Here is a 9,879-nt window from a genome sequence, read left to right on the forward strand (position 1 = left end):
GCCTACAATACTCTTTGCTGTGACTCTATCTGTCCCATTTCTTCTTTCCTGGTATTATTCTCTGCCTTATTTACTCTGCTCCAGCCACAATAGCCTCCTTGCTGTTCCTGGAACTTGGCTTCCATGGTGCTTCTTCAGGGCTGTTTGCTTGTTAGACTTTTTGCCTGGAATGCTGTTCCCCAGGCATCCTCCTGGCCTGCTTACTCTCTCGCCTTCCTTGTCTGATTAATTCACTGTTGGGTTAACACTTATAATAGGGCTTCCATAAATATACACCAGATAAATGAATAGATTTGCATAGATAGCTAAAGGAGAAAAGTGTTTGTTAATTTAGAAAGGGAATAAAGAGTAGTGTACTAGGTGGGTGGGATTTCACATGCAAAGGCCCTGTGGTAGGGCAGAGCATGGTGTGTTCAAGTGACTGAAAGAATACCAGTGTGGCTAGAGCACACTAGTGGAGTGGAGGCAGGATGAAAGATTAATGGAGTAGGGAGTGGGAGGTTAAAAAATGAAGGTGTGAGAGAACTCCTTTGAGAAGTTCAGCCAGTGAGGAAGGGAGGGGAAAGAGAGAATACTTACCGGAAGGGATGTGGGGCTGAAGGAGGTTTGGGGTGTTGTTTCTGCTTGTGAGAATGAAACAAGACTGTGTGTAGAAATGCTTTCTGTGAAGGGCTGTGTGTATGTAAACTGTTTTGCTGTTGTCTCCAGGGCATCTGTGGTTGTACCAGAAGAAAAGATGTCAGATATGTACAGTATTTTGCAGAGCATCCCTCAAAGACAGATTGAAGAAATGCAGAGACAGGTAAGAGGCCAAGTCCAAGCAGCCCTCTTGGGGATGTGACATGGGTGGTACTGAAATGGTGGCCTTGACTGTTTGGATACAGAGGGACAGGAGCTGAATGCCTGAGTGGGGTTTACTTCCTCCACTAGATCAACTAACCAAACTTAAACAATAGGAAATTAGTGTTAGGCAAGTTGCGTCAAATAAGGTTTGAAATAATAACTCTCAGAGAACTCTGCAGAGGTAAGCCTACTGCAATTTTAGGGTCTTACCATAGCAGATGCAAAGCTGAAGCTCTTTGGAGGGTTTGTAGTCACAGCAGGTGATAGTCATGTGACTAAGACAGCCATGGAAGCTGGACCATTCAGGGTAATACTTCTGTGTAGCTATTGACCATGATGCTATTGCTGCACAAACTAGCCAGGTTCCCAGTTCAGTCAGTCTTTGTAATTAGGGAATCCTCCCCTCTCTTCTGGAACATTTGCCATTTTCCTGCCTCTCTTTCCAAATTTCTCTTCTGCCTTCTGATGCCCCATTCCCTGGGCTGCTCTCTGAGTGTCTCATACTCCACTTGGTGTCTCCCTGAGTCCTGCTTCCCTTTCTTTCTTCTGAAGGACATTTAATTGGCTTTAAATATCAAGCAAGGTGAAAAAGTTAAGAAGACTGTCCCAGAAATTTATTTTTTATTTTTATTTTTTTTGAGACAGAGTCTCTCTCTGTCGCCCAAGCTGGAGTGCAGTGGCCGGATCTCAGCTCACTGCAAGCTCCGCCTCCCGGGTTTACGCCATTCTCCTGCCTCAGCCTCCCAAGTAGCTGGGACTACAGGTGCCCGCCACCTCACCCGGCTAGTTTTGTTTGTTTGTTTGTTTGTTTTTTTGTGTTTTTTAGTAGAGACGGTTTCACCGTGTTAGCCAGGATGGTCTCAATCTCCTGACCTCGTGATCCGCCCATCTCGGCCTTCCAAAGTGCTGGGATTACAGGCTTGAGCCACTGCGCCCGGCCCAGAAATTTTTAATGGACTTTTAAAAAGGTTTAATCTTTGTCAAAATCACCTGTGTGGGAGAAGAGCCGGAAAAGAGGCTTGGCAGATTCTCAGCAGTAAGTGCGTAGCTGCCCCATGCAACCCCCTGCTGTTAGTTCGGCACCCCCACCCTCAGGCAGAGAGCCTGCATTTGGCCTTGTCCCAGGAATGGGCCACAGGCTTCTGTCTGGATGGGGGCAGTGCATCTGCCTGGCTATGTGGGGAGGGGATCTGAGGTTCTGACTGTTTCTTAAAGTTTCAGTCTGTCCTCCTGCTTGAACCCCACTCTTCCCCTGACTTGGGGCTCTGCAATGTGACTCAAGTTTTTCTCGGCTGATTTAGGAGGCCGCTGTCTTGAGTCTATAGCATCAGTTACCACTTCTTCCTCTACTTTTCAGCTTCCACATTCTGATGCTGTTATCTTGTCTTTCATTTTCTTTATCTTAGGGTATGCATACCTTAATTTAGAAAATTCCTCTTGTCATTTTAGGGTTTTAGGAGAGAGAGGGGTCAGTGGATGTGTTCAGTCCACCCTCTTTATTATGACAGTGAACTTCTTATTAGACACAGATTGAGTCTGTAGGTTCTTACCTCAGAATGCCTGGCTTTGGTGTCAGCTCTGTGGGTTACAAACTCTGTACCCTTAGGTAAGGATCTGCCTTCTCTGGGCCTCAGTGACCTCATCTGTACAACATTTTGGCATTCTGGTTAGAACACAAATCACAGGTTAGTTTTAGCTTCCCTGCAGTTTCTTTATAACATCCTCATGTTCGTTTTAAGTTTCTGGGTTTCCCAGTTGTTATTTAACCACTGATTTCATCTAGGTTTCAGTGAATCAGAAAATCAGTCCAGAGATCTCTAGATTTTTTATCTAAACCTGTGGTTCCTAAAACTTGTGTAGAAGGAAATGCTCCTTGAGGAGTCATAATATTTGTGTGCTTTATATTACCTTTTCCTTACCCCAAGAGGTCTCACTCTGTAGTCCAGGCTGGAGTGCAGTGGCATGATCTTGGCTCACTGCAACCTCTGCCACCAGGGTTCTAGTGATTCTCCTGCCTCAGCCTCCTGAGTAGCTGGGACTACAGGCACATACCACCATGCCCAGCTAATTTTTGTACTTTTAGTAGAGACAGAATTTCACCGTGTTGACCAGGCTGGTCGAACTCCTGACCCCAAGTGATCCGCTCGCCTCAGCTTCCCAAAGTGCTGGGATTACAGGCGTGAGCCAACACACCTGGCCCACTTTTGTTACTTTTTATGGAATTTTGATTTATTAATAAAACTAAATAGAGAATTATATGCTAAAGCAGAGACTATTTTATACTAGAATCTAGTCTAGAAAGGTTAAGAAAAAACTGGGGAGGTTAAAATGCACAAATTTTATTCAGTTTCTTCTCTACCCCTCCACCCTGAAGCTAGGAAAGAGAATCATTTGGTTTTTGGAGCGGCGTCTACTGCCAGCTCATGGAGTACTGTTGCCCGTAGAAGGGTGGTATGGGAACTGCAGGTCTGAGATAAGCTTCGTCATGTTCAGCGTTGGCTCGGAATCATAGAGCAGTTGAGATGGAATGAATGCTGGTCATTTAAAACAGTGTACTTTTGGGTTATTTGGGTCCAAAGAGACATACTTAGAGTCAGAAGACTTGGGTTTGATCCCTGGCTCTGTCCCTTTGAATTGCATGACCATGGTAAGTCCCCAAGCTCCCTAGGCTTCCATTTCCTCATTTATGAAATGAAGGGGTTGGCTAAATAATCTCTCATATTCCATGTGGCTGTTAAAAAACTCTATGAAATGCTTGTCCCTACCAAGAATATTACTCTCCTTGACAACATTAATAATTTAGTGGTCATCTCTTCTCCCCTTGAACAGCTCTAGTCACAAGGGCCAGTTGCCTCCTCTGGTGGTGAACAGTCCACAACGCCAGCTTGAAAAGAAAGGTGGTCTTGGCACTTTCCCAGCCCCCTTTCTAACTCTCTGCTTTCTGACAGCCTCTTTCCCTGTGCTGCTTTCGGACTGTCTAAGGCTCTCCACTGCGGCGCCTCACTAGTCCCACTCCTCTTTCTCTGAGTAATCCATATTCCCAAAATGACCTCTCTTCTTCTCCCAACCCCACATTTCTAGGGAGGCTAATCTCAATTAGATATGAGATTATCTGGTTAAAGTAATTTCCAGTTAGGTATGAAGGATGACTAGGTTTCTTCAACTACTACTAGATTCCAATAGCACCCCCCGCCACTCAAGTTGTGATCACGAAAAATGTCTCTAGACATTGCTTGCCACTTGTTCCCTTTGGGGTTGAGGGTAGAGGGCAGGCAAAATTGCTTTGATTGAGAACCGCTGTTCTTTATAGATAGTTAATGTCTCATCTCTCTAAAATTAGAGTTCTTTGGTTCTGTAACAAAATACACTGTTTCCAAAACATTCTTGTCATTTTGCTTTCTGTTTACCTTCTATTGATTTAACCTGACCTTGGCAGGAGTAATTTAAAAAATGGTAAAACACCTGATTCTGAAAAGTTCCTGTATCTTAGTGAATTCTCTTTAGGGAGGTCAGAGGTGGGTCTTTTTGCAAGACAGGCATCAACTTTTAGGGGAAAGCCTATTGTATCAGTAGGTGATATCTTGGAGCCCCTAGATGATGTGTCAGAATGAACTCAGGGTGAGGAACAGAGGATGGGATTTGCTTGCCTAGAAACTCTGAACTAGCTTTACGGAGCTGCATTGAACAGTTGTAGCCAGCAGAGGGCTCCATCCACTTTTAATTAACTCATTTTCCCTCTGAGTATTTAAATCTTTCCAAGAAATCCTAAATGCCATGAGCCACTCTAGTGTTTCACACTGACATCTTCCTGATGGCTGCTCTCTAGAGACCATTTCTTTCAGATGAGGAAGAAATAGTGCTTAGCACAGGATTTTACTCTCCCTAGGTGCAATGGAGCCAAACTTTCTGATCTGGCCCCAGAAATGTGGGGTAGGATCTCGGTGAGGAAGGTATTGGAGCAACATTTTGCAGCTTAGAGTTTAGAATCAGAAAGGCTATAATCTGACCGATGTCTGCAGTGGTGGAAGTCCTTGTTGTGATGGGAATTTGTGTGTACCAAGGGAGAAAGTCATTCTGCCTGACAAAGAAAAGAAATTAAACTCCCCTCTTGACCTTAGATGTGATAGTAGCAGCCAAAAGGTTAACAACAAGATTAGAGCCTAATGTAAGTAACAGCTATAGTTAGATTAAGACTTTTGAAAAAAAGTACAACCTGTGTCTCTGGTATCTATTCCTGAAGGTCACCAGTGAGCAGTGCTGCCGTACGTGGCACTGGACAGACTACTGGGGGCTTATAGGGCTTTTTGTGGGGAAGTTAAAATACAGTTCCTTAAGTCAGTAGAAGATAGTAGTTGTGACCGTATAAAGCTGACTTCTCAGTTGGTCTTTTATTGTCCTGTGAGCTAATGATTAACTAGTCAATGTATTGAATTCCTATTATTTTTTGCGGGGAGCGGGGAGAGATTATAGGAGATAAAAAAAATCCGTGATCCACATTCACAAAGGACTAATAGTTGTGTTGGGGATATATGGGTATAAGCATAAAGAAAGTTGAGAAGAGGATGCCAATTTTTCTATGTACATTAAGGGTCTGAAATGGAAGAGAGAAAGCTGGGGCTAAAGCTGTCAGGATGAATTTATTGGAGATGTAGAATTTGAGGTAGGCCTTGAGATGAGAGTTCCATCAGCCATCTTTCTTATGTTGGAAGGCAGGCAGAAGTATGCAGCTAAATATTTTTCTGTAGTTAAATGGAACATTCATATCCCCAGTCTCCCCTGAATCACAAAGAAAAAGTACACAATCTGGGGGCTCGGAAGGCTGGATAGACACTAGACTGTATCGTTAGAAATGTTTGTGTGGATAGGGAGGAAGGTGTAAATGGATCCCCAGTTTATCTGTTGAGTAGAATTTCCAAACATTCTTTTATTGGTCAGTGGCTCCACCAGCAGTGACCTCTAACCTCAGCCACACTAGGAGGTGGAAGTCAGGAGCCTGCCTTGCCTTTGAACTCTTCTTTGTACTCAATTGACTAGAAGCCTTTGAGGTGGCAGAAACATTCAGCATCTTCTTTTCTCTCTAGCCTTTAACACTTGGGGTACATTAAAATACCAGTTTCTTTTCAGTCTGCTACACTGATCCATCTCAGTGTGCCTTCATATTTTTCTATTAAGCATGCCAAATATTGGTGCTGCAGAGAAGTACTTGAAGATGTAGTGGGCTGATTAGGAAAAAGACAAAGCACTTTTATTTAAGAAAATAAAACCTCTAGACTATAGTTGGGCCTAGTAGTGATCAAGAAGAGAGTAGAAGAGGCCACAGAACAGTAAATGTGTGTGCATACACCAAAGTTCATGTACTTTGTAGGAGAGCCCCATGAAGGGTCTCTTATTTTATCCTACTTGCATACAATTTCAACACATTTAATTATTTGGTTTCCATAGTCATAGTAGTTTGGACGCCACACTTTTAAAGTGAAGAAAGGCTACTAACAGTGAAGGTATCTGAGATGGGTTATCTGCCAATCTGGTATGAATAAAGAAGATGGAAATGCTTTTTTTTTTTTTTTTGAGACAGAGGCTCATTGTGTCACCCAGGCTGGGGTGCTGTGGCGCGATCTCAGCTCACTGCAACCTCTGCCTCCCGGGTTCAAGTGATTCTCGTGCCTCAGCCTCCCAAGAAGCTGGGATTATAGGCATATGCCACCACAACCAGCTAATTTTTGTATTTTTAGTAGAGATGGGGTTTTGCCATGTTAGCCAGGCTGGTCTCGATCTCCTGGCCTCAAGCAATCAGTCCTCCTCGGCCTCCCAAAGTGCTGGGATTACAGGCTTGAGCCACTGCACTAGGTGGAAAAGCTATTTTTAATAATAAAGAATTTTCAGCATGTTGAATGTAAGGACAGCCAGCTTTTCAAGTTTCACTATATCCTGGATATATCATTATAAGATGGCAGAATTCCTCAATTTAGAGAAGTACATCTTTATTTTCCATATTTTGAATTTCTGACATCCAAATAAGTCTTATCATCAATTTGAACATCAAACGTAGTTTCTGTTTCTTCCCACAAAAGTATTATTATTAATGGGGCATCTTAAAATCGAGGAAATATAGAAATTACTATTCATGGTGATGCCCCTGAATCTCTAAGCTAAGTTTAATTTCGTTTAGCTTGTATGTTTTTAAGATATTGGATCTTGCATAATATATTTTATAAAGTTTTCTGTTTAAAATGTTTGTTTTATTTTTAAAAAGTGTTATTTGCTTAAAGGTGTAAACCTTCAGATGTCTAGAAACCTTAGCGACCCGGACTGATGTATTATCTGAGGGTTCCCTGTGCCGCTGGCCAGTCTGTTATGTCCATGACAGTTATATAGCTGTCTGTGTCCATTTCTCTCTCATTTCCCACCCCCAGCGTACACCAGTTTACAAAGCAGACTCAACAGAGTGGTAAGCTAGGCCATTAGAAGAGTAATCTCAATTTTTTTATGTGAAGAAACTGAGGATAAAGAGACGTAAAGTAATCCTCCCAAGACCACACAACATGTGAGGGACAGACAAGCAGCATACTCTGTTCTGCTGCCTACAACTTCATTCAAACCACAGAGCTGTGTGGCCTGGATTGAGGGTAAAAATCAGGATGAGCTTCCCAACAATTCAAGCTAAGTGCTTATTGAATAGTCTTCCTTGAAAAAGTGGTTGCTTGAGACATTTAGGACTGGACACATCCCTGGAAATATATTATGAGGAATGTGGAAAAGGTTTCACTCTAATTTCCATTATCAATATTATAATGTCTACCATTCTTATCCACCCTGCACCCCCACTGTGAAATTGAGGATTTTTAAAAATATACATAAACTGGACTCTTGGGGCTTTTTAAAAAATGCCAAAATATTCCCTGCCCCTCCTCCTCCCCTCTGACATGCCACTTCATGCTGTGTTTTGCAGTCTCTGCTTTTGTACTTGCCCTTAAACAGTTACTGGCTGCTTCCCTTAAACAGAGCACATTAACCTGATCCCTGGAGTTCTTCCTGTGAAATAGACAACCATGGTTCTGATACAAAGGGATGCTCTTTGGCCAGTGGGAGAGCCTTGGTGATGGGTGTAATCATTTTGTGGGATATTTTAAATTTCAGGGTTTTTTTTTTCCAGTAGCACTCTATATTCTGTTCGAGTTCTCCTATGTATGTATATCCCTATTGTGAAGGAAAGTGGTCAATATGTGTTGTTTTAAAGCAGCATAAAATAAGGCCTCATTTAATTGGAATGCCTAAGGAGGATGATTTTTATGTGTTTAACTATTTTTTTCGACTTTGGTATTAAGAACCTTGTTGGAAAAAGACTTTTACCAAGTATCTGATGGTAAGCCAAGAAAAGCATTTTAATAGAACTGTCTCAGATTTACAATGCACTAGGGCCTGTAAATAAATTTTCCTGTCTTTAAGGTTTGGACTGATTTGCAGTTGTTTTGTATAGCTTCTGAGATCTAAATCCTCACAGTCCAGATGGAGAGACCATAAAGTTACTTTCCCTGGCAGCCTCGGTCTGTCTTGTCTGTGGGCAAATACAATTGAGTAGTATGTGGATCTTAGTCTGTATAGGTCGCTCGTCTTACTGTGATACCAGTTTTAATTGGTTTGGTGACTTTTCTAAGAGTAGCTCACCTAAGCATTCTTTAAATTTAGGAGAATTAGGGTCCTTAATTTCATAATGCAAATCAGTTAAATAAATATGTATTAAGGACTTGCTTGCTTTGTTCCTAGTATTGTATTGGCATATTGAGGGAGACGTTTTAAAGGGTGGGCACAGATCTTGTCTTTAAGAAAAGCCCTCAGGTTGCTGGAAAGAGAACTTTCAGTAATACATAAATTATAAGGCCAGGAGTGCGATGTACTCAGTTATGCTAAGGAGAGCCAGGAATGACCTCAAGATCAGAGTGGATCAGAAGGTGAAAGGAATCTTCACAACTGGGTAACCTCAGATAGGGAGGGTGAGCATCAGGGCACTGACTTCCACCAGGAGGTTCTGTGGAAAGACTAGTAGGTAAGAGGAGCATCTGGTGGCCCAGGCGTGGGAGGCAGGGGAGAGCTTTGAATACCAGCAACAAAGAACTTGGTTGAGAACTGAAGGTAAGGATGGTAACTAACAAGCGGAAGGTAATGAAAAGATTTGTGAGGCAAGGGGAAAGCAGTGAATATAATTGAAGAGATTTAGGAAAGAAATCAAAAAGCTAGAAAGGACCTTAGAAATTATTCATCCCATTCCTTGTATTTTACAAATGGCAAGCAAGCCCTAGAGTTGGAGTAATCTTGAGAACGAATTGTTAGGCCCAGTCTGCAGCTGGAACCTAGGTCTCCTGACTCCCAGTCTGGTGATTTTTTTTTTTTTTTCATGGTGTACTGCAGTATTTTCCAAACTGAAGGTAATGATTCATTAGGAGATCATGAAATCAATTCAGTGGTTCACGACTGGCATTTTTTTTTTAATGAAATATAATAGGAAACTATTAGAGAGCTTTATACAAAGTAAGGGTAAATATTTCCTGTAACTTTTGTTCCAGTAGTGAGTTGTTGCATAAAATGTATTTGTGTGTTTCTTACTGTGGGTCCCAGTCCAGAAAGTTTGAAGAATGTTGGTACTGGAAAGCCCCGTGGGCCTGTGAGTTGGAGAGACCTGAATTTGAATCCTGCTTTGCTGGGTGTGTACCGGTTTTTTAGCTTCTGTTTTTTTATCTATAACCTGGAGCTGATAATAACATGGAGTAGTTGTATTGATTAAATGAGATCACTCAGAGCATGTAGATTCTGGCCCCCCCGCTCTATGCTGGCAGTCAGCATTTGAGTATTAGAAGGAGCCTCCAAGGAATGCAGAGTGGTCTTAAAGAACCACAGTAAGTTACAACTACGGATGTATTATGCATTTGCTTCTGGGCTTGGAAACTTGAAAGGGAATTTATTCCTGTGGGTTCTGGTGTACATTTTACATCTTGGCATGGAAGAGGTTCACTTCTCTCTCTCTTTTTTTTTTTTTTTTTT

General features: G+C 42.2%; 1 protein-coding gene across 2 annotated transcripts in view; it reads left to right on the top strand.

Moving 5' to 3' along the window:
- The window catches only part of EXT2 (exostosin glycosyltransferase 2), a 161,070-nt gene that overhangs the window by 34,982 nt on the left and 116,209 nt on the right, over positions 1-9,879 (top strand). For both annotated transcript variants that reach the window (XM_012001352.1, XM_012001351.1), the window contains exon 7: positions 709-802. In XM_012001352.1, the coding sequence (XP_011856742.1) occupies positions 709-802 (94 nt within the window). The remainder of the gene's footprint in view (positions 1-708; positions 803-9,879) is intronic.

This window comes from Mandrillus leucophaeus, unplaced genomic scaffold, assembly GCF_000951045.1.
Source record: "Mandrillus leucophaeus isolate KB7577 unplaced genomic scaffold, Mleu.le_1.0 Scaffold66, whole genome shotgun sequence".
In the NCBI taxonomy this organism is placed as follows: Eukaryota; Metazoa; Chordata; class Mammalia; order Primates; family Cercopithecidae; genus Mandrillus; species Mandrillus leucophaeus.